This window comes from Eriocheir sinensis, chromosome 13, assembly GCF_024679095.1.
Source record: "Eriocheir sinensis breed Jianghai 21 chromosome 13, ASM2467909v1, whole genome shotgun sequence".
NCBI classification, from domain to species: Eukaryota; Metazoa; Arthropoda; class Malacostraca; order Decapoda; family Varunidae; genus Eriocheir; species Eriocheir sinensis.
The window spans coordinates 4,958,130-4,983,543 of record NC_066521.1 but is presented as its reverse complement, the minus strand read 5'-3'; the positions used below and the strand labels follow the sequence as shown (position 1 = coordinate 4,983,543).

Genomic DNA, 25,414 nt, shown 5'->3' with positions numbered 1-25,414 from the left:
CCTCGACCATGAGGTACTTGCGTAGGATAGGCCTCCATAGAGCTTAGCGTGGGAGGACGAGGCGACGCGTCCTCCGGCGTATGCCCTCTTAACTGAATGACTGAAGGGGGAACTTTTACAAAGGTGGTTATAGGTAGAAGGCAGCACCTTGGGTGTCTTTTTTTTTTTTTCGATAGCCATCCTGTTTCTTTTTCTTTTCAATATTTTAACATGATTTTCTTTCTTTTCAACATTTTCTCATTTTTGGATTTATCAACATTTTGTTTTTTCTCCTTCATTCATTTTTATCATCACCACTTCTCCACACACCTCCCCACCACCACCCCCACCCCCTCCCCACCACCACCACGACTACCACTCCTTATCCTCTACCCTCCATTACCACATGTATTCAGCAACACCCAATGTTACCCTCATCACCACCACCTTCCCCTCCTCCCCTTATCAACACCTTTACTCAACTGCAGTCACGAGGAGATTCATACCTTTCTCAACCCTTCACACCATCACCAAACCCCTCCCCCCCACCCCCACCACCCAACCCCCCCAACACCACCCCACTCACCGGCCAGCACGTGCACGTTCACGCTCCTGGGCCGGGCGTTTGCCGGGTCGCAGGTGTACACGCCGGAGTGGGAGAGCCGCGCCGACTGGACCAACAGGCGGGAGGAGGTGACGCCGCTACTACTACTACTACTACTACTACTGCTATTTGTGCTCGTGGTGGTATTGCTACTTTTACTACTACTACTACTGTTGCTGTTGTTACTATTGATTCTGCTTCTACTGCTTCTGCTGCCACTACTACTGCTGCTGCTACTACTGCTGGTGCTGGTGCTGCTGGTGCCTCCTCCTCCTCTGCCCCCGCCTCTTGTTCTCTCGTAGCTCACCAGCTGTTTAGGGAAGAATGGAGGCTGTGTCAGTGTTTGTGTGTTTGGCGGGGGAGATGTTGGTGCAGAGAGTTTGTGTGCGTGTGGAGAGGGTGGGGAGGTTAGAGGTGAGAGAGAGAAAGAATAATGGGAGGAAAGAGAAGACACTAAAAGAGAGGGATGGAAGGAAGGCAAAGGGTGTAAAGAATGAAGAGAAAATGGAAGGAAGATGGAAGGAGGAATGGAGAAAGGAAACAATATATAAAACGTGACTGAATGAATGAAGAAAAAAGAGAGAAAGAGAAATGGAAAGAAAGGAAGAAACAGAGAAAAAAAATGAGTGTGTGTGTGTGTGTGTGTGTGTGTGTGTGTGTGTGTGTGTGTGTGTGTGTGTGTGTGTGTGTGTGTGTGTGTGTGTGTGTGTGTTTATAGAGAGAGAGAGAGAGAGAGAGAGAGAGAGAGAGAGAGAATTACAGAGAATTACATAGAAAATCAGACCACACAGGCCCCATGGTCCAGACTAGGTGGTCTGTCCTATTAATCAGATGGCTCCAAAACGTTGCTTTTCTACTCTAGTTAATATTAAGTTCAAGGAAGTGACGGTCAAGCTTGTTTTTAAGGGCGTCAATTGTGTTACACTGGACCACTGATGGTGGAAGCTTATTCCATTCTCGCACTACAACGTTGGTGAAGAAAAATTAGGTGCAGTCTGAATTTACTTGTCTACATTTGAGTTGTATGCCATTGTTCCTCGTTCGCAAAGTGTCATCGATCATAAACAATTTTGTTCTGTCTACATTCGTGAAACCATTAAGTATTTTAAAACATTCGATCAGTTTTCCTCGGAGGCGACGTTTCTCAAGAGAGAGCATGCTAAGGGTGGAAAGCCTTTATTCGTAGGATTTGTTGCGCAAGGAAGGGATCATTTTTGTTGCTCGACGCTGTACACCTTCTAGTTTAGCAATGTCCTTTGCATGATGGGGAGACCAAAACTATACCGCATATTCCAAGCGGGGTCTGACTAAACTATTGTAGAGCGAAAGTATTACATCTTTATTCTTGAATAAAAAATTTATTTTAATGAAGCCCAACATTCTGTTCGCTTTATTTGCTATATCGATGCATTGATGTGAGAATTTGAGGTTTGACGCGATTTTGACCCCCAGGTCCTTAACGCATTGAACGCTTGTGAGTTTAACGCCGCCCATTTCGTAATCGAACTTCTTATTTTTTGTTTCAACTTGAAGGACCTGGCACTAGTCTACGTTAAAGGGCATCTCCCGTTTATCCGACCAAGCTGAAATTTTGTGCAAATCCTTTTGGAGGCTTTGCCTGTCTTCGTCAGTAAGAACCGAGTTACCAATCTTTGTGTCGTCTGCAAATTTACTAATGCGATTATTGAGTCCAACATCCACATCGTTGATGTAAATAATGAAGAGCGCTGGGCCAAGAACCGAGCCCTGAGGGACGCCACTAGTGACCGGCGCCCACTCTGAGTTAAATCCGTCAGTCACAACTCTTTGTTGTCTGTTGCTCAACCAATTCGCGATCCATTGGTTTACTTGACCGTCAGTGCCTATTTGCTTTATTTTATAAAGTAATTTATGATGTGGGACTTTATCAAACGCTTTCTGGAAATCAAGATAGACTACGTCCAATGATTTGGTTACATCATAAACTGAGAAGAGATCGTTATAAAAGGTCAGTAGGTTTGACAGGCAGGATCTTTTGTTACGGAAGCCATGTTGTGAATCCCCAATTAATGAGTGGCTTTCGAGGTAACTCCCAATTTTGTCTCTAATTATGCTCTCGAGTAGCTCATCTACAATTGAAGTTAGACTAATGGGTCGGTAGTTACCTGGTATTTTTTTTTTGTCTCCTCTCTTAAAAATCGGTGTCACGTTAACCTTTCTCCAATCCGAAGGGACGATGCCTTGTCGCAAGGACATATTGAATACGGTAGTGAGGGAGGAGAGTATTTCGCTCTTTGTTTCTTTAAGCAGTATAGGATATACTTTGTCGGGTCAGGGACCTTTATTTGTTTTAAGTGAATGGAGAGCTTTAAGGACTTCATCGGTTGTTATTTCAAAATTAGGCAATGCATGCTCGAGATTTACAATAGTACTGGTGTTGGTGGTAGTGGGAGGAAGACTGTTAGTATTAAACACCGAGGAAAAATAATTGTTTAAGAGGTTTGCAATGTGTTGGCTGTTAGTCACTAGTGCACCGTCGCTGTTTGTTAAAGGTCCAATACCACTTTTGATCGCCTTTCTGTTGTTTATGTAACTGAAGAAAGATTTCGGATTATTTTTACAGTTGGCTGCAATATTTTCTTTATATCTACGCCTTGCCTGACATACTAGTCTTTTTACTCGTCGCCTGGCATCATTATAAAGTCTAATATTTTCGGACGTGCTTTGTTCTTTCTTTAACCTGTAAAACAATTTTCTCTCATTGACTGATTGTTTAATTTCGCTATTAAACCACGGTGGGCTTTTATTAGTGTTAATTCGCTTCTCGCACAAGGGGACGAATGTGTTCTGCTGAGTGAGTAAGTGATTTTTAAAGCTTAGCCAGGCTCCCTCTACGTTGCCGTCATCTGATAGTTGTATTTCTGTTAGTTTTTGTCGGATTTCTACGAAGTTAGCTCTTTTGAAATTGGGCACCCTTACTTTATTTTCAGTCACTGATGATTGAGCTTTAATGTCGACGCGCACTAATTTATGATCGCAAGAACCGAGGTGTTCTCCTACCGTGACATTACTGACAAGGTTATCTTGGGTCGTTATAACAAGGTCGAGTATATTATTTTGTCGAGTTGGCTCAGAAACCATTTGGCTTAGATAATTTTTTTCTAGAAATTCGATCATTCTATGTGACTCGCCTTCTGTACCTGACAGTGTCGCCCAGTCGATATGGGGGAGGTTAAAGTCTCCTAATATCAGTGAGTCGTTGTTATTAAGTGACTGCCTTAAGACGCTGTACATTTCAAGGTCGTCATCGAGTGATTGCCCGGGAGGTCTGTAGGTGACAGATATATTTAAATTGACTTTTGCAGTGTTTCCTCGCACGCACAAATGTTCAACGTTACTGTTTCTTGGTTTTGTCAGTGGGCTGCAAATAGTGTTTTGTCAGTGGGAAGAGAGAGAGAGAGAGAGAGAGAGAGAGAGAGAGAGAGAGAGAGAGAGAGAGAGAGAGAGAGAGAGAGAGAGAGAGAGAAAGAGAGAGAGAGAGATTTCATTCGTTATTCACTAATCTATTTGTTGTAAAAAAAAAAAAAAAAGGAAATATTCAAAACTTGATAAACCGTTTCTTCAATTATTTATTCCCTCCCTCCCTCCCTCCCTCATTCCAACATTCAAACAACTGATCCATTCACTCATCCACTCATCCACTCCATTAATGCACCAATATGAAATACATTCATCCAATAAGCATACACACAATCACCCAAACGTCCACTTAGCTCTCTGCCTTAATTTGCATTCATCCACCCACTCATCCAGTCACTCATCCAGCCACCCATACATTCTTCCACCCACCCACTCATCCTGTCACCCACTAATTCATTCAGTCACTCATTCAGTCAGCTATACATTATTCCCTTACACTTTCTTCCACTCATATATTCTTCCACCCACCCACTCATCCACTTCACCCCCCCACTTTGTCCTCATCCACTCGTACCCTCATCCACTCACCCTTCCTTCCATCCACCCACTCATCCACTCCCCCCCACCCACCTTGTCGCCGTGGTACCAGAGGATGAAGGCGGGCGGCTCGGGGCTGAACCTGACGGTGCAGGTGAGCGCCAGCTGACTCCCGGTGTTGAGGTACACGTCCGGGCCCCCCACGATGGCGGTCTCGGGCTCTGGGGGCGGGGGGGGGGGAAGGGGTGGGGGGGAGGGCGAGTGAGCAGGGGGGAACAGGGGGGAAAGGATGATTATTATAGATGAAAGGGGAGAAGAGGTGCATGTTATATAATTTATCATATATTGTAATTCCCTTTTTATTCCAAGTAATTTTCTTTAATTTTTCCCGATTTTTCGTTCCTTTTCCCCATGTACGTTCCTTGCTCCCTACCTTCGTTCATTTCCTCTTTTTTTTGTTCACACATCCCAATATTCTTTTCATTTTCCATCTTATTTCATTCATTTTCGTTAATTTTCTCTAAGTTATGCTGTTAGTTTTCCTAATATTCGCTCGTTTTCAATCCTTTTCATATATTTTCATTCCTCTCAATTCATTTTCGTTTATTTTCCATCATTTTCGTTTATTTTTCCTCATTTTCGCTCATGTTAAAGAATTTTTGCTCATTTTCCAGAATGTACTTTAATTGTCCCACATTTATGTTCATTTCCCTCATTTTTAGTTCATTTTCCTTCATTTCCATTCATTCCCCTTATCGTCGACCATTCCTACTCATTTCCCTCGCATTCCTGGTCTTGGTTTCACATTTGCCTTCATTTCCATTCATTCTCCTTCCTCTGCGGCCATTCCTATTCAGTTCCTTCTCCTTTCTGCCCCTGTTTTTACATGTGGCTTCATTTCCCTTTATTTCCCTTCATCTACGACCATTCCTATTCATTTCCGTCGCCTGCCTGCTCCTTGCTTCCCATGTTCCCTTCCTGTCCCTTCGGTGTTCCCTTCGGCGTTCCCTTCGGCGCTCCCTTCGTCCTCGCCGCGGCCATCAACTTCCCCTCATTTTGGTGATTTTTGGTAATTTTCGTCAATATAAACAGATTAGGGAGGGTGTGGTCGGCGGTGAGAGAGAGAGAGAGAGAGAGAGAGAGAGAGAGAGAGAGAGAGAGAGAGAGAGAGAGAGAGAGAGAGAGAGAGAGAGAGAGAGAGAGAGAGACAGAGAGAGAGAGAGAGAGAGAAAAAGAGATAGAGAGAGAGAGATAGAAGGAAGGACGAGAAGGAAGGAGAGAGGAAGGAGAGAGGAAGGGAGAGAAAAAAAAGATAAGTAGAGAGAAGCGAAGGAGAGAGAGGAAAGGAAGGATAATTATGGAAATGCGGAGGAGGGAAGAAGGGAAGAGGAAAGGAGAGGGAAAGAGATAATAATAATAACAGGAGGAAAGAAGAAAGGGAGTAAGGGAGGAGAGAGGAGGAGAAGAGGAAGGAAGGAGAGAAGAAAGAGGTAGGAATAATGGGAGAGAGATAATCAAGGGTGAGAGAGAAAGGAAGTAAAGAAGGAAGAAAGAAAGAGAAAGAAAGGAGGTTAGCAGGAAAGGAGAGAAGGAAGGAAGGAAGGGTGGAAGAAAAGAGAGGAAGAAAAAAATAGAAGAAAAGAAGGAATGAATATGGGAAGGAAGAAGGAAAGAAATAAAAGGAAGAATGAAGGAAAGAAAGTTAAAATGAAAGGAGCGGAAGAGGGAAAGAAGAAAGGACGAAAGGAAGGAAGGAAGAAAAGAAAAAGAAAAACTAGAAGGAAAGAAGGAAAGAATATAGGAAGGAAGGATGGAGGGAAGGAAGGAAGGATAGAAGGAAGAAATTGAGAAAGGAAGGAAGGGAGGGAGAGAAGGGAGTGTGGAGTTGTTGACATATTGACGAACTGACCGACTGACTGACTGACTGACGCCTCGAGTGAATTATTGACTGATTTCCCGTGTGTCTCTATTCTCGTGTGGCTCAGTTTGTTTCATTTTCTGCGCGTAATTGATAATAATGACCCAAAGAGCATAGGAACATGAGTCTGCTAGAGGCCAGTAGTAGTAGTAGTAGTAGTAGTAGTAGGGAAGAGGAAAGGGGAGGGAATGTGATAAGATAGCTAGCAATAGGAAAGTAGAAGGGGAAGGAGAGGGAGGAGAGGAAAAGAGGGGAGGAAAGAAGGGAGGAAAAGGAGAGGAGGGATAAGAAAGAGGTAGGAATATTAGGAGAGAGAATAGAGGGTGAGAGAGGAAGGAAATAGGGTAGATAGGAAGGAACCTAACACTATTATCTCCCTAATCTATTTATTTATTTTCTTTATTCTTAAGTGTGTATCGTATTGGCACTCACCACATGACTGCCAGGCCTGTTCCACTCACCCACCACTCTATTAGTGAACCATATATTGCTGATGTACTTTTTTTTTCATTCTGAATATATCCAACTTAAACTCATAACTACGTGTCCTCCCCTCCTCTTATTCTGCTAAACATCATCTTGTTCTCGTCACCGTCACCCTTATCAAAGCCTTTCGTCCATTTACAAACTTTAACTCATTACTCCGTGTCCGTCCCTCCTTCTGTCACCGTCACCCTAAATTATAGCCCTTTGTTCATTAATAAGCTGAGCCATCTCGCCCCACGCCCTCCTGACTAAGGTGGTCGCTGGCGGCTGACGCTTAACGACCTGACCGGCTGATCGGCTAATTGACTTACCGACTCACCGGACTCAATTACCCGCCTTCGCCTGATTGCAAAGTGACTGCCGTAGGGAGTGTTCAGGCCCCTTTAACACGGGGACACTTAGCAGTGCTTCTCAGCGGCGCTACAATCGCGCCACGCACGAGCTGCTATACAAGTGGCGCTGCTGCAGCTCCGTGTGAAAGCTTCCATTCCTCTCCATTATTATCAGCGGCAGCGATGCTAAGTGGCCCCGTGTGAAAGCTTCCATTCCTCTCCATTATTATCAGCGGCAGCGATGCTAAGTGGCCCCGTGTGAAAGCTTCCATTCCTCTCCATTATTATCAGCGGCAGCGATGCTAAGTGGCCCCGTGTGAAAGCTTCCATTCCTCTCCATTATTTACCAGCGGCAGCGCCGCTAAGTGGCCCCGTGTGAAAGCTTCCATTCCTCTCCATTATTTACCAGCGGTAGCGCCACTAAGTTGCCCCGTGTGAAAGCTTCCATTCCTCTCCATTATTTACCAGCGGCAGCGCTGCTAAGTGGCCCCGTGTGAAGGGGCTGAGTGTGCCAGAGTTTGGATTACGTGTTTGTAGGAAAGTCATGTAAAAATAAAGCTAATTTATTTATTTTACTCGGTTTGACGCGAACCGAGCTCCTTAGTTTTACTGGTCTGAATAACGCGTGTTTGGGAGAATGTAATGTAAAAAGCTAATTCATTTATTCTACTCTTTGTTCACATCGACGCGAGCCGAACTCTTCACTTAAATGTGTATTGAATTGATTTGAATTACGCGATTTTGGAGAAACGCGATGTAAAAAAGACGAAATATTCTACTCGTTGTGTTCACGTTACCGCGAACGAAACTTGCTGACTATGTTTTGTATTGGTTTAAAGTACGCCATTTTTTTTATTTTTTTTAGTAACGTGATGTGAAAAATAATTAGTTGTTTATTTTGATCGTTTTACTCAGATTAACGTGAATTAAAGTCATTAACAAACCTTTCATTGTTGTGTATATATTTTTTCCATATTAATAATGCGAAATTACGCCGCCTCCTCAGGGATGCTGTTGCCTGTGCCTGTTGTAATTAATTATTGGACTCATTAACTTTGCGTCACTATTGATTACCTGACATAATAACTCCCTCTGGCCTTAATAACCGAGTAACTAATTAACCTGATCACCACCTGACGCGCTTCGTCACGAAGGTAAGCGTTTGTAAGCATCAAGGTAGGGAGGCGAGGCCCCGGATCTTCCACAATATGGTATATTGTTTGCCCTAATGGAATTGTGATGTATAGAAACAACTTTCAGTATTAAAAAAAACGCACTGCATATAAATTCGTGCTTAGTTCAGAGAACTTCCATTGCAATTCCCCAAACAGCTGTGGTAGCGTCACGGTTGGCATGGTAATGAGGAGGGTATGTTTACGACGTCAGCTGGGCCAACCTAGGCGCCTTTCGACGACGTTGCCAGACGTCGAACAGTGCGCCGATGCCGCATCACGAGAAGGACGGAAGTGGTCATGGAGGAAAAGAAATAAGCGTCCCGGTAAGGGCTCGACAAAGGTTGATGGGCGACCAATGGAGGTTGTTGATAAAGTGGTTAGGTTGTTTTGTGGATTGTTGGATACCTGACCTCCCTGACTCCGTTCACAACAACAACAAAATAAACACCTTACTCGCCTCGTCCTTGTAATTGCTGGACAAAGGTTTAATGGGCGTCCAGCGGAGGATGTTGACGGGTTTGCTATTCTTTGTTTGAGGGATACCTCGTTAGCCGACTTAACTCATTCCTTCATCAACAATGTAATTATAAACAACATCCTTCCATTTGTCCCCCTGCCGGGAGCCACGTTCCCGTGTGTGGTGAGTGTCACAAGTGGCCAGACATGGAGCACACACGTCTGTATGCTGATTCCTGAAAGTGTCTATCTTGTTGGCGCTCACCACATGACTGACTTTCAGGAAGCATCAGGACGCCTCTCCATCCGTAAATAACCTTTCCTTTGGCCTCTCGTTCTGTTTTCTTTCACTGGAGCAGAGAGAGAATCGAGGGTGAGAAAGGAAGAAACGAAATAAAAAAATAAAAAAAGAAAGAAAGAAGAGAAAAAGAGTGGGAAGGAAGGAAGGAAGGGAGGGAGGAAGAACAGAAATAAATAAATAATTAAGTAGCATTTAGCGGGCCTTTTTGTTCCTGTTTTTGTTTCTCCCCTGCTCTGGTCCACTCCTCCACCACTCTGCCAGACAACCAGTTAGTTTGTCTTTGTTGTATCTTAAATATGTCCACCTGGAACGCATCACTACGAGTCTTGCCCGGCTCTTGCACTGCTAAACCCTTATGTGAATATTGGGAAGATGGTTGAAGTGACGGCGATGAGGTGAGGTGATGAGCCACAGGCATCACCTCACCCACCCAACACGAACACCCACTCTCGTCCACTCACCCACAAGGGAACGATGGCTGAAGTGGCGGCGTGCAAACGAGACAAACAGACAGTCACTCGTTCAGCCGAACACAGCCAGACACTCCATCACCCCCCCCCCTCCCCGTTAGCCACTCACCCACGACGGCAAGGTGGATGAGGTGGCTGCGCGGCGGCGTGCTGGATATCTGGCACTCGTAGAGGCCGGCGTCCCGCTCCTGCAGGTGGTGGATGATCAGCAGCCACTCCTGGGCGGGGGTGGCGGCGGCGGCGGCGGGGGCGTGACGGGCCACGAACCGCTGGTCAGACGTGTAGGTGAAGCGGCCCACGGACAGCAGGTGCAGGTCCCGGTGGCGGATCCACGACACCTGGGGGGAGGGGGGCGTGAAGGAACACCTGGGGTTGAGGGGGGAGTGAGGGAACACCTGGGGGAAGGGGGAGTGAGGGAACCCCTGGAGGGATAGTGTGTAAGGCGACAGGTGTGTGTGAGGAACAGGTGTGAGGGACAGGTGTGTGAGAGACAGGTGTGTAAGGGCATGTGTGTGGTGATAGGTGTGTGAGGGGGCAGGTGTGCGAGACATCCCAAGGGCAATAAAAAAGAGGTCAGTAGTATAGAGGTGAGAAAGAGTAGAAAGTCGAGTGCCATGGGGCCGCGGGAAGGGGGGAGGCATGCAGTTAGCAAGTTAGCTCGAAACAAGATGCTCGAACAGACACAAGAGGGTTTTTAGCAACACTCCTGCAAACAGATGGCGGCGGGAGTGGCCGAGAGGGAGGGTCAGATTCGGCTCGTGGCAGCGTTCAAGTCGCACGCCTCGAACCGGTGTGTATATCAGGCGGACACATAATAATGATGATAGTGTGTGTGTGTGTGTGTGTGTGTGTGTGTGTGTGTGTGTGTGTGTGTGTTGCTGTTGTTGTTTTCTAGTCCCGAAAGTGAAAAATCATTGTGTTGTGCCGTCATAACTTTTCCTTCCCCTCCCGAACGGCCCTTCATACATCAGTCCTTGTGTCGCTACGGGGTCAAGGTGTGGGGAGAGGGGGGGGGGGACGGGGGAGGTGGAAACGTTGCAGGTGGAGGAAGGGTGTGACAGTGGGGAAGGGGTGGTCGGTGGCGTGGTGAGGGTGAGGTGAAGGGAAGAGGGGAAGGGCGGGGTGATGGTGTGAAGGGGGAGAGGGGAAACATTGCAGGTGAAGGAATGGTGTGGCAGGGGAGGAAGTGGGTGTCTGTTGGGGGTGGGGGTGGGGGGAAGGGAAGGGGGAAAGGCAGGGGGAGGGGAGGGGCGGGGTATGGTGTGATGGGGTTTTATGATACTGCTTATACGAACATAAGAACATAAGAACGTAAGGAGTCTGCAAGAGGCCGGTTGGCCTGTACAAGGCAGCTTCTGTACACTCAAACCCACCTTACCTCACCATCCATGGCTTTATCTAACCTCTTCTTGAATGTATCTGTGGTATTGGCCCCCACAACATGGCTCCCAAGCCTGTTCCATTAATCTACCACTCTATTGGTGGACCAATTCTTGCCTATGTCTTTGTTGAATCTGAATTTGTCTAACTTAAAATCATTGCTACGCGTCCTGCCTGGCTCTTTTACTATCAAAATATTATTGACATCCCCTTTATTAAAGCCCTTCATCCATTTATAGACTTCGATCAAGTCTCCTCGCAACCTTCGCCTTTCTAGAGAGTGTAGATTTAAATGCTTCAGCCTGTCTTCATAAGGCCGACGAGTGGAGGGAGGGAGGGAGGGGAAGGGATGGAGGGAGTAATGGAGTGAATGTATGATACTGTATTTCGTTATTTCACTGCTGATAGAGTTGATGCTGCTGCTGCTGCTGCTCTGGTGGTGGTAGTAGTAGTAGTAGTAGTAATAGTAATAGTAATAGTAATAGTAATAGTAGTAGTAGTAGTAGTAGCAGCAGTAGTTTGATAATGGGTCTACTGCAAGGTTCCTGTTTATATTACTATCACTATTACGTTTCATTTCACTATTATATTACTATTAACATTAGTCTAGTTGTGGATTATCACTTCCACAATCTCATCAGCTGTTACTATTATTATTACGCGAGACCAGTGACCACCGTGCTTGTGTGTGGAAGAGGATCTCGTCTGTCCACATTCGTGCGACTCTGCCTTGTGGACGCTTGTGCTGGAAAGGGTTTGCTCTTCTCAAACGCTTATCAGCACCAGATGGTCGGATCGTGGTCCAAAGGTGTGCGTGTGAGGGGGATGGAGAGGAGCGTGATGGATTATGCAGCTGTGTAAAATAGGATGAAGCAGAATGTGTTGGTTGCAAAGAGAAACTCATAGGTGTCTGTTCCTAGCAAACGCCTTTTTCTGCACGAGGTGTTCCACAAGTGTGCATGGGTGGGGGAAGGAGAGGGGCGTGATGGCTTATGCAGCTGTGGATGAGGCAGAATGCGTTGGTTGCACAGAGAAGCTGTTCATGGATGTTCCTGATTACTTTGTGGTAAGGATAATAGACAAAGGATCTCGTCTGTTTATACCTAAATGTCAATGCATACAAAATAGCCAATACCTTCTATACATAATGTGCTGCAAGGTGTTTGTTTTTATCTAATCCCTTTCAGCACAAAATGATCCACAGGTGTACGTAGGTCAGAGGGAATGAGAAGAACTGGTGGATTATGTAGGCGAGGATAATGGGATGAAAGGGAATGTGTTGCGTGCAGAGAAAAGCTGTTAATTAGTAGGAGGAGCAAAAGATAGGATGAGAGATTAGTGGGAGTCCAGAGGGAGAGCGGAGAGGTAAAAGGAGAGGAAGGAATTGCCAAGGGAGAGGTTGTGTGAGAGTGACGTCATGCGGAACGGTGGAGGGAAGGGGAATGAGTCACTGGAGGAATGCGGATAAGTAAAAGACAAGGAAAGGATTGCCAAGGGAGAGACTGCGTGAGAGTGAGATCGTGCAGAACGGTGGAGGGAAGGTGAATACATTACTGAAAAGAACAAAAAAAGGAACATAACACAATTCTGGAGCAAGAGTAGGAATAGAAAGCAAGCAATACTGAAGTAATGAGATCTTTGAAATACTTAAAGAGTGGGCGGCCAGGACAAGTGAAAAAGTACACTGGATGATTATGAGGCGTCCAGAAGAGGAGAGGAAGGGAGTGCGTGGTGGACGGATGAAACAAAAGAAGCACTTATATGTGTGTGTGTGTGTGTGTGTGTGTGTGTGTGTGTGTGTGTGTGTGTGTGTGTGTGTGTGTGTGTGTGTGTGTGTGTGTGTGTGTGTGTGTGTGAACGGGAAGCTGAGTGAGGGTGTTGGTGTGGGTGTGAGACAGGCGTGTGTGATGTCCCCGTGGTTATCTGGTGTTTACATTGAGGGTTGTACGAGAGAAGTGAAAGCCATAGTAGATGATTTATGTGTAAGGCTGAAAATGAGAGGTACAGAGCAGTCTTAAGTGGCAAGCCTATTTGTGGACTATACATGAAATCAAAAGACGCCGCAGAGGATTGAGGATTAACATGACGGCGCGTGTAAGAAGAGAAAGCTGAAAGGAAAGGTAGACAAGATTAAGGTAGCGGTATCTGAGAGCAAGAGAAGGGGAGGAGAAAGGTAAAAGTAATAAAAGACGCTGCAGAGGATTGTGGAGTAACTTGACAGCGTGTTTAAGAAGAGAAGGCTGAAAGTAAAGAGAAGATGGCGCCACTATAAACACTTGCCTGTGCCATGACGGGTTGGGGCCGACTACCATCCAGGCCCCTCAAGCAAGCCTACCGGCGCTACAGGCGTACACGTAAAAAAAAAAGGCAGACAAACGTATAGTAACGGTTCTGTGGTCACTATTTCCTAACTCTCCGCCCACCTCCAACTCACGAAGCAAGTTTCCATTATTAGTTAGGACTAAGTCTAATTTGTTATCTCCTCTGGTAGGCTCAGTAACTACCTGCTTAATGAAATTATCTTGTATAACTTCAAGAAAATCCTCGGCTTCCAGGTCACCCACTAGGTCTTCCCAGTCTATATTCCTATAATTAAAGTCCCCCATTACGGAAACATTTTTACTCCTACTCGCCCTGCCAGTCTCCTGTAGTAGTATACTCGTGTCCTGCCTGTTAAGGTTGGGTGGGCTATACAGAACCCCTAGAGTTAGTTTATCTTTCCCTTTGTAAACGTTCACCCAAACTGATTCTGAATCCATGTTAGTTTTGACTGAATTGTTAACTGAACATTTAAGGGAGTCTTTAGCATATAGCGCAACTCCACCTCCCCTTCTTCCCCTTCTGTCTTTGTGAAGCATCTGATAACCCGTTATTTCAAATTCCGATCTAAAATTTCTATTGGCAGTGTCTATCCATGTCTCAGTGATCTCTGTTATGTCAAATTTTCTACACAAGCTTCACCCCTTAGTGTGTCTATCTTGTTTCTGAGGCTCCTGCTGTTTATAGAAGATTCTTAGGGCGCCCTCTGTTACTCCCCTATAATTACTACTAAGCTGCCTGGTTGTATTATGTGCTAAATATCTTCTCCCATAACTCCAAGAGTAAAGTGACGATATTTGGAAGAGGATAACAGGAGAAGGATTAATTTGACAGCGTGTGTAAGGGGAGAAAGATGAAAGAAAAGGTAAACATGTTGAAGAGAATTTTAAATAAACTTGACATCGTGTACAAAAGGGGAAAACTGAAAACCAAAGTGAGCAAGAGTAAGGTAACGTTATTTTAAAGAGCGAGAGAGGGGGAAGAGGAGGAAGATTGATTTAATAGCGAATGAAAGAGAAGAAAGCTGAAAGTAAATATAAACAAAAGAAGCTGCAGAGGGCTGGTGATTTATTCTACGAGATGAAAAAGGAGAAAGTTTAAAGTAAAAGTAGACAAGAGTACGAAGGCTAGAGTAAGAGTAGGTAAGAGAAAAGTAAGAATGAGGTCGTGGTATTAGAAAGAGCAAAAGAGAGCAGACCATTGGATTTGAAAAGCCATACAGAGTTACGTAGATGAAAGAGGAGAAAGTTGAAAGTAAAAATAGACAAGAGTAAGAAGACTAGAGTAATAGTAAGTAAGAGAGGAGTAAGAGTGAGGTAGTGGTATAAGAAAGAGGAAGAGAGACCCGACCATTGAGTAGGGCAGAGAGGGTGAAACTCTGCAAGGGAACGAGGTGGAGGAAGAGGCTGGATTCAAATACCTAGGAACGATTCTCCATCCAAACTGATCTCTGTTCTGGCCTCTTATACTAACTACTATTTCCTGGAACAGTGCTGAGGATTTTTATTTGTTTCCTCGTTGCGCTGCCCTTGAGCTGCTTCCTTTTATTGCTGTAGAGAATGTGTAACCATGGAAGGGGAGGGGAGGGAAAAGAGAGGGATGGGTAGACAGCAAACATAGAGAGGGAGAGATAAGAGATTAGCTTTTTCTTTTATTTGTTTCCTGTTTGTGTTGCCCTTCAACCGTTTCCTTCCATTGTTGTAGAAAATATCGGAGTATGAAGGGGAGGTGAGGGAAGGGGCAGCGATGGGCAGACAGGTAACAGGTAGAGAGGGAGAGAGAAGAGAGAGGAGTCAAAAATGGAAGTGTGGGTATGGGAGCAAAGGACGGTATAGAGAACAGCCTTATCCACCCAACTCTGTCACATGCATCAGGGACATGGACGTGGAGTGTGGCACAGAAATCACGAACACACGCTCTGGAAATGAGGAAAAGAGTGGCGTGTCTGGATGGGATGGGGAAAGTAATGAGAAAATGTTTGGTGTGTGGATAATAGGATCATGCATGTGGCGTGTCAGGATGTGATGGGGAAAGTAATGAGAAAATGTTTGGTGTGTGGATAATAGGATCATGCATGTGGCGTGTCAGGATGTGATGGGGAAAGTAATGAGAATGTGGATGAGTTTTGGTGTGGGTGTGACAGCAAGGGGAGTGGATTGTGGAGTGGGTGAGTGGGTGAAGCCTGGAGCTCTGAGATGGTTTGGACATGAGAATATAGTGAGTGGGACCTGTAGTAGTAGTAGTGGTAGTAGTAGTAGTAGTAGTAGTGATAGTAGTAGTAGTAGTAGTAGAAGTAGTAGTAGTAATAGTAATAATAGTAGTAGTAGTAATAGTAGTAGTAGTAGTACCCTCCCTCGTCTTCACTACATCCGGCGGGATGGGTCCCAGGGCCCAATGCTTCTACGCACGCCTCGCGGAACTAATCTCAGAAAAGAAGCATCAGCCAAGGAGCCACGTTGTCGCCTGGATGAGGTGTCGCCTCTCGTTCTCCCTGCTCAGGTCAGCCATCCTATGTCTCAGGGGCACCAGACATCTCCAATATGGACTATGAAGCCATAGTGGTGGAGAGTGACATTAGGGTGGGTCGGGAGTGAATTGAGTAGGGAAGGAAAGGGGGATCTGGACGTAATAGATGCTAGGTGATTTAGTACTAGGTAGTATTAGTGATATGGTTGGATGCCACAGTCATTAGCTAACAGAGTTGGGGCTAATGACCTCCAAGCTATGGAGCCCTCCATGATTATGTGTCGGGAAAATAAACATGGGTGGAGGTATCATTTATGTAGTAGAATTAAAAAAAAATAAAGTAGTAGTAGTAGTAGTAGTAGTAGAAGTAGCAGAAGTAGTAATAGATGTTCTTGTTGTTGCTGAATATTACTGTTTTTACTACTACTACTACTACTACTACTACTACTACTACTACCACTACTACCACTGTTACTGCTGCTGCCGCTGTTTCCAAACTCGCCACAGCGTTTCAAACCCTGACATATGGACGCAGAATCGATGCAAACGAGAATTCCAAACGTTTTGCCTCAGAAAAAGAGAGAGAGAGAGAGAGAGAGAGAGAGAGAGAGAGAGAGAGAGAGAGAGAGAGAGAGAGAGAGAGAGAGAGAGAGAGAGAGAGAGAGAGAGAGAGAGAGAGAGAGAGAGAGAGAGAGAGAGAGAGAGAGAGAAAGGTGAGATAAAGAAGGAAAGGAAAGGAAGAAGGGAAGGCAAGGAAGAGGAAGGAAGGGAAGGGAATGTAGGGAAAGAGAAGGGAAAGGTAAAAAATGGAAAAGAAGTGAAGGGAAGGGAAGGGAAGGGAGTAGAAGGATAAGGTGAGGAAGGGAAGAAAAGTGAAGGAAAGAGAAGTGGAGGGAATGGAAGGCAAAGGAAGTATATAAGAGAAGGGAAGGGAAGAGAAGGGGAAAAAAAGGAAAGGATGGGAAGCGAAGGGATGGAGGAAATAATAAGGTAAGGAAGGAAGAGAAGTGAAGGAAGACAGAGGAAGTATAAGAGAGAAGGGAAGGGAAGGGAAGGGAAGAGTAAGGAAAAGAAAGGAAGGGAAGGGAAGAGTAAGGAAAGGAAAGAAAAGGAAAGGAAAGGAAGGGAAGGGAAGGGAAGGGAAGGGAAGGGAAGAGTAAGGAAAGGAAAGGAAAGGAAAGGAAAGGAAAGGAAGGGAAGGGAAGGGAAGGGAAGGGAAGGGAAGAGTAAGGAAAGGAAGGGAAGGGAAGAGTAAGGAAAGGAAAGGAAGGGAAGGGAAGGGAAGGGAAGGGAAGGGAAGAGTAAGGAAAGGAAAGGAAGGGAAGGGAAGAGTAAGGAAAGGAAAGGAAGGGAAGGGAAGGGATGAGTAAGGAAAGGAAAGGAAGGGAAGGGAAGGGAAGGGAAGGGAAGAGTAAGGAAAGGAAAGGAAGGGAAGGGAAGGGAAGGGAAGGGAAGGGAAGGGAAGAGTAAGGAAAGGAAAGGAAGGGAAGGGAAGAGAAGTGAAAGGAAAGGAAGGGAAGGGAAGGGACGAGTAAGGAAGGGAAAGGAAGGGAAGGGAAGGGAAGGGAAGGGAAGGGAAGAGTAAGGAAAGGAAAGGAAGGGAAGGGAAGGGAAGGGAAGAGTAAGGAAAGGAAAGGAAGGGAAGGGAAGGGAAGGGAAGGGAAGGGAAGGGAAGAGTAAGGAAAGGAAAGGAAGGGAAGGGAAGGGAAGATAGAGAGCATGTGGTGGGGAATAAACGGACTGGGGGGAGGGGGGAATGGGGGAAGGGGTTCTTTTACGCCCGGAGGCTGATTAAAAACAAAAACACAAAAAATAAATAGAAAAAAACAAATAATGACCTTACCTCGAACACAATGCCACGAAAACCTAAAATGAATGTTGGCAGTTTGACGCTTTGAAAATAATGGTAAAAAAATATGTGCACGGACGCTGAGGAGAATAAACCGATGTGTGAATTATCTTTTATGCCCGGAAACAAAGAAAAGGTGAGGAAGGGAAGAGAAGGGAAGGGAAGGGAAGGCAGAGGAAGTATGAAAGAGAATCGAAGGGTAGGGAAGGGAAGAGTAAGGAAAGGAAAGGAAGTGAAGCGAAAGGAAGGGAGTAGAAAGAGAAGGTGAGGAAGGAAAGAAAAGTGAAGGGAAGGGTAGGGAAGGGAAGAGTAAGAAGGATAAGGTGAAGGATGATATAAAGAAACATGGAAACATGGAAATGCAGGCAACAGAAAGCCTATTGGCTCATTATGAGGTCCCCCGCTTGGGTGATTTAATCTGCTCGACCGCCACTTGGGGCTTGATGAGCAGATGAAAGCACCTCGATATTGAGGAGCAGATGAAAGCACCTCGTTATTCAGTTTACTTCCGACGCAGTGAAATGACAGTCGATTCTATATTTGAAGGAATTGATGGTATTCGCATTTACTACTCCTGAGGGAAGATTGTTCCAGTGGCGGATGACTCGGTTTGAAAAGAAACTCCTTCCAATGTCTGTGTTACATCGACTCGACTGAATGGGTTAACCGTTATTTCTAGTTCTTGAGTTGGTTTGCAGTTCAAAGAATTTGGTGTAATCGACGTTATTGAACTTTTTTCAGATACTTGAAGACTTGAACCATATCCCCTCGTAGGCGTCTTTTCTCCAATGTAAAGAGATTGAGTCGCCTGAGTCGTTCCTCGTATGGTTGAGCCCTGAAGGTTGGAATCATCTTTGTGGCGCGTCGTTGAATCCTTTCCAGTAAAGCAATGTCCTTTCTGTAATTAGGAGACCAGAACTGTACTGCATACTCGAGGTGCGGTCTTACCATGGAATTATACAAGGATAACACCACGTCTGGCGTTTTACACTCGAAGTTCCTCGCTATGAACCCGAGCATATTGTTGGCTTTGTTGTATGCGTGTTTCAAGTCACTGCTGATAGTGACTCCATGATCCTTTTCCTCCTGCATCGCCTGCAGAGGTTTCCCATTCATGATGTATATGTGGTTATTATTTTGGGACCCAATGTGCATGACTTTGCATTTGTCAACATTAAAAGACATTTGCCATTTTTCCGACCATTCGATAATGTGACTGAGGTCTTTCTGAATGATTTCGCAGTCGGTCTTTGTGAGGGCCTTTCCACCCACCTTGGTGTCATCAGCAAATTTCGATACTGTGAATTTCAGTCCTGATTCTAGGTCATTGATATATATGATAAAGAGGATGGGTCCCAGCACTGACCCTTGAGGCACTCCACTAGTGACTGGAAGCCAATCGGAAGGCTGTCCGTTTAGTAGTACTCGTTGTTTTATGTCGAAAGGGAAGAGGAGGGAAAGATAAATAAAGGAAGGGAAGGCAATGAAGAGGAAGAATAAGATAGCAAAGATAAGGAAAGAGGAAGGGAAGAGATGTGAAGGGAAGGGAATGAGGAAAGAAGAGTAAAAAAATATGGTACCTTTCCCTCCTACAGAATGATGGAAATATGAGAGAGAAAGAATGAAGGAAGGAATGAGTGAGGGAATGAAAGACAGATACAAATAAGGAAGGAAAGTAATGAAGGAATGAGTGAGATAATGAAAGACAAACAAATAAGGAAGGAAAGAATGAAGGAATGAAGGAGTAACCAAATGAAGGACAGACACAAATAACGAAAGAAAGAAGTAAGGAAGGAAGAAATAAGTGACCAAGTGAAAGGCATAAATAAATAACAAAAGAAAAAATGAAGAAAAGAAGGAGTAACCAAATGAAGGACAAACGCAAATAACGAAAGAAAGAAGTAAGGAATGCAATAGCAACCGAATGAAAGACAGACACACATAACGAAGGAGAGAATGAAGGAATGAAGGAGTGACCGAATAGACGCAAGAAACAAAGGAACGTTGAGACGTTCGTAAGCTGAAGTAATCTGTTCTGGTCTGTCTCTCATATTTGCTCTTTTATTCCACCTTTTTTAACAGCACAGGAGACAGCGCAAGGGCAGTAACACATAACAACATCAACAGCAACAACAACAAAAGGCCGCTAGTCACTGCCCCAATAACAGTTAGCAGCATAAGAGGCCAAAAGAGAGTCGTGAGTCCGTTGATACACTTAACAAAAATGAATATTGAAACAGGTGTATGATTTTTGACGTCACTCAGGTAGCCAGCCAGTCAACAGGTGCGTCCCCGTAATTAGCAGGTGTGTGTACTGCACCTGCCGCGTCCAGCTGTTGGGTGACGGAGCTTTGAAAGGAACACTTCACGGGACGAACTTACGGGGGAGAATAATGAGGCCACTTTGTTAATGTGAAACTTGTCAAAGCGAGAAGAATAGTAAAGGTAAAGTAGAGGAAGAAAAGTAGCGAGGGAAAAGACAGAAATAGGGAGGAAAAATAGGGAAGAGGAAGAGAGGGAGAAATAGTTAGAGAAAGGGAGGAATGTTAAAAAAAAGGAGAGAAAAGTGAAAGAAAAGGAAGAAAAAAAGAGGGTAGAGAAAGGAAAATATAGGATGAACAGAGGAAGAAAGAGAGAGGTAAAAGTGGAGAAAGGGAGAGAAGAATTAAAAGAATGGAAGACTGGTAGAGAAAAGTAAAGAAAAAGAGAAAGAAAAACAGAAGAAAAATAGATAAAGGAAAATATAGGACAAAAGAGAGAAAGGAAGGTATAGAAAGGTGGAGAAAGGGAGATAGAAGAGGAATAAGGCAGAGGAAAGAGAAACGATAAAGACGAAGAAAACTAGAAGAAAGGGAGAGGCATAGAATGGATAATAAAGGACAAAAAGAGGAAGAACGAAAGGAAGAAAGGAGGAGGAAAGGAGAGAAAATCGAAGAGGAGGAAGAAGGGTCGATGAAAAGGGGAAATACAAAAGAAAAGGAAAAAATAAGAATAGGGAGAAAAATTGGGAGGAAGAAGAGAGGGAAAAATGAAAAGCTCGAGAAAGGGAAAAAAGTTAAAAGAGGTAGAGAAGTAAAAGGAGAAGGAGAACGAAAATAAGGGAAATGAAGCGGAAGAAAAGAAGAAAATAGAAGAGAAAGGTGAAGAAGAGAGAGAAAGGGAGAAAGGGAGAGATAATTAAAAGAGGAGGAAGATGGATGGAGAAAACGAAGGAAAGAGATAAAAGAGGAGTTAAGAGAAAATGAAGAGAGGGGAAAAAAGAAATTACTAAAGAAAAGAAAACAAAAAAAATAATAAGGATTAGAAAGGAAAAGAGGAGAAAGAAGGATACAGGAAAAAAAGGGAAAGAGAGACAAATGAAAAAATAAGAAAAGAAGAACAGAGGAGAAAAGAAAAATACGAAAGAAAATTAAAGAAAAAAGAATAATAGGGGAAAGAAAGGAAAAAGGGGAAAAAAGGAAAAAAGACAAAAAAAGAGAAGTTAAGAAAAGAGGAACAAAGAAGAACAGGAAGACAGGAAAAAAAATAGAAGAAAAAAGTCAGGCACATCGATTTCTACCACCTTGAAAAAAAAAACACAAAAAAAAGGTCAGGCACATCGATTTCTACCACTTTGAAAAAAAAAACACTAAAAAAAGGTCAGGCACATCGATTTCTACCACTTTGAAAAAAAAACACTGAAAAAAGGTCAGGCACATCGATTTCTACCACTTTGAAAAAAAAAACACTAAAAAAAGGTCAGGCACATCGATTTCTACCACTTTGAAAAAAAAACACTGAAAAAAGGTCAGGCACATCGATTTCTACCACTTTGAAAAAAAAAGAAAACTAAAAAAAAGTCAGGCACATCGATTTCTACCACCTTGAAAAAAAAAACACTAAAAAAAGGTCAGGCACATCGATTTCTACCAATTTTAAAAAAAAAAAAAAATAAAAAAATTTAAGGCACATCGATTTCTACCACCTTGAAAAAAAAAACACTAAAAAAAGTCAGGCACATCGATTTCTACCACCTTAAAAAAAAAGAAAACTAAAAAAAAGTCAGGCACATCGTTTTCTACCACCTTGACAAAAAAAAAAAAAAGTCAGGCACATCGATTTCTTCCACCTTGAAAAAAAAAGTCAGGCACATCGATTTCTACCACCTTGAAAAAAAAAAAAAGGTCAGGCACATCGATTTCTACCACCTTGAAAAAAAAAAAAGGTCAGGCACATCGATTTCTACCACCTTGAAAAAAAAAAAAGGTCAGGCACATCGATTTCTACCACCTTGAAAAAAAAAAAAAAAGGTCAGGCACATCGATTTATACCACCTTGAAAAAAAAAAAAAAAAGGTCAGGCACATCGATTTTTACCTCCATGACAAAAAAAAAAAAAAAAAAAAATCCCTCAAACAACTAAACCGCTTCCAAACCCAAGCTGAAAATGATGATATAAAAAAGGAGAAAAAGAGAGAAAGAGGAGCAGCTATATATGTCCGCCCACCCCCTCGTTCATTCTTTTTTCTCTCTCCCTCTTTCTTTCTTCTGTCCGGTCACTCATTTATTCATTCATACATTCTTTCGTTCTATGTTTCTTTCCCCCATTCGCTTACTCATTCATTCCTTCATTCTCTTTTTAAGCGTTTATGTTCGTGTAGTAGTAGCAGTAGTAGAAGTAGTAGTAGTAGTAGTAGTAGTAGTAGTAGTAGTAGTAGTAGTAGTAGTAGCAGTAGTAGTAGTAGCAGTAGTAGTAGTAGTAGTAGTAGTAGCAGCAGCAGTAGTAGTAGTAGTAGTAGTAGTAGTAGTAGTAGTAGTAGTAGTAGTAGTATAGCAATTTGAATAGTAGTAGCAGTAGTAGTAGTAATATTGCAATTTGAATAGTAGTAGTAGTAGTAGTAGTATATAGTAGTAGTAGTATATAGTAGTAGTAGTAGTAGTCGTAATAGAAGTAGTAGTAGTAGTAGTAGTAGTAGTAGTAGCAGTAGTAGTAGTATATAATAGCAGTAGTAGTAGTAGAAGTAGTAGTGGTAGTGGTAGTAGGAATGGTAGTAGTAGTAGTAGTAGTAGTAGTAGTAGTAGTAATGATAGTAGTAGTAGTAGTAGTAATGATAGTAGTATTAGTATTAGTATTAGTAGTAATAATGGTAGTAGGAATGGTATTAGTAGTAGTGGTAGTAATGGCAGTAGTAGTAGTAGTGGTAGTAATGGCAGTAGTAGTAGTAGTGGTAGTAATGGTAGTAGTAGCAGTAGTAAGAACATAAGAACATAAAAACGTAAGGAGTCTGCAAGAGGCCGGTTGGCCTATGCAAGGCAGCTCTTGTACACTCAACCCCACCTTACCTCACCATCCATGGCTTTATCTAACCTCTTCTTGAATGTATCTATGGTATTGGCACCCACAACATGGCTCCCAAGCCAGTTCCAATCGTCCACTACTCTGTTGGTAAACCAATTATGTCTTTGTTGAATCTGAATTTGTCTAACTTAAAACCATTGCCACGCGTCCTACCTGGCTCTTTTACTATCAGAATCTTATTGACATCCCCTTTATTAAAGCCCTTCATTCATTTACAGACTTCGATCAAGTCTCCTCGCAACCTTCGCCTTTCTAGAGAATGTAGATTTAAATGCTTCAGCCTGTCTTCATAAGGCAAGTTTCTCACCCCCTGAATCATCTTTGTCATCCTCATCTGTACAGATTCTAACATCTTGATATCCATTCTATAGTAGGGGGACCCGAACTGAACTGCATAATCGAGATGAGGTCTAACTAGTGCTAAGTAAAGTTTGAGGATGACTTCAGCGCTCCTATTACTTACGCTCCTTGAGATGAAACCAAGTACTCTGTTGGCCCGATTTTTAGCCTGAATGCATTGAGTCCTAGGACGGAGGTCAGCGCTCACTAGGACTCCTAAGTCTCTCTCACGCCCAGACCTGCTGAGAGGAGTGTCATTTAAAGAGTAATTGTATGAGGGGCTATTCCTACCTACACTCAAAATGCTACACTTTCCGACATTGAATTCCATCTGCCACTTCCCCGCCGAATCATAGTCTGTCAAGCTCATCCTGGAGAACGGTAGCGTCCCTGTCTGATTGGATTACTCTACCGATCTTGGTATCATCTGCGAACTTACTGACATCACTATTAATTCTTGTGTCCAAGTCATTGATGTAAATAATAAAAAGCAGAGGACCCAGCACCGACCTTTGAGGGACTCCACTCGTAACACTGCCCCATTCAGATTTTTTACCATTGATTTGCACTCTCTGCTTCCTACCACTAAGCCACGCCCTGATCCAGTTCAAAACTTTCCCATCTACGCCGTGAGCCTGTAATTTTAGTAATAGCCGGTGATGATGGACTTTGTCGAACGCTTTACTAAAATCCAGATATAATTTGTTATAGTTTTCACCTCGGTCAACCGCTTCGATTACTTTAGTGTAGAAGGACAACAGGTTAGTAAGGCAAGATCTACCCTTTGTGAACCCATGCAGCGAATCATGAATTAAATTATGCTTTACTAGATGATCCCGAATGCTCCGGGCTATAACTGACACCAACATCTTTCCTACAACTGATGTTAAGCTAATTGGGCGATAATTTGAGGTGGCTGACTTGTCTCCCTTTTTGAAAATCGGCGTCACATTAGCTACTTTCCATTGATTGGGCACATACCCAGAATTTACCGACATCTTAAAGATATCGGTAAGAGGGTCACTAAGGACCTCCTTGCACTCTTTCAGAACCCTTGGGAATACTTCGTCTGGGCCCGTCGATTTGTTTTTCTTCAACATACTAATCTCATCCTGGACTACTTGCCTAGTGATGATCACATCCCTCAACTTGTCGTTCTCTTCGCCCTCATATACCTGAACTCTCTCCGGAATGGTTGTTAAATTTTCCTGCGTGAAAACTGAGAGGAAATAGTCATTCATCATTTGACGCATATCTTCTCCATTCTCAACGAGCTCACCCGTGTTTGTTTTCAACGGTTCAATTGTGTCCTTTGTTTTCGTTCTGTACAATTTGAAGAAGCCCTTGGGATCGCTCTTGACCTCTTTGGCTACTATAATCTCATAATTTCGTTTTGCTAGGCGGGTGTTCATCTTCACTGACCTGGCTAGCTCAACATACCTACCCCTGAGGTGGGTTTCTCCGTTCTTTATTTTCCTATAAATTCTTCTCTTCAAGTCTGCGGGTCATCCATTTGGGGTCGTTATTTTCCTTCCTACGTGCTAGGTAAGGGATATACTGTCTTTGACCCTCTGCAATTACTCTAACTAAATAATTGTAGGTAATTTCTACATGGTTCCCCTGTCTTTCCGGTTCCAGCCTTGAGATCTGACCCTCATCCAGCCCTAAGGTTCTCCAGTCTACCTCCTCAAGGTGTCTTCTGAGCCCCTCATAATCAGCTCTTCTAAAGTCAGGCACCAACACAGGGTTGAGTTCATGGGTCACCGCCCAGTCTAATTTAAACCTAATTTCCCTGTGATCACTGCCACCTAATTCTCCCCAACATCTAGCTCGCTGATCATATTCTCGGTGTTAGTTAAGACCAAGTCTAGAATGTTGTTACCCCTGGTGGGCTCAATTACTCTCTGCTTCAGATAATTATCTTGTACTACTTTCAGAAAATCCTCAAATTCTAGATCACCCACCACGCCTTCCCAGTCTATATTCCTATTGTTAAAATCCCCCATTATGCAGACATTTTTACCCCTGCTAGCCCTGCCTACCTCTTGGAGCAATATTTCAGTGTCC

At 43.8% G+C, this 25,414-nt stretch overlaps 1 protein-coding gene across 1 annotated transcript in view; it reads right to left on the bottom strand.

Moving 5' to 3' along the window:
* Positions 1-25,414, bottom strand: part of LOC126997800 (uncharacterized) — a 35,295-nt gene that overhangs the window by 2,498 nt on the left and 7,383 nt on the right. The window contains exons 3-5 of the mRNA XM_050859014.1: positions 9,767-9,995; positions 4,613-4,740; positions 566-893 (exon numbers count right to left, since the gene is read on the bottom strand). Coding sequence (XP_050714971.1) covers positions 566-893; positions 4,613-4,740; positions 9,767-9,995 — 685 coding nt within the window. The remainder of the gene's footprint in view (positions 1-565; positions 894-4,612; positions 4,741-9,766; positions 9,996-25,414) is intronic.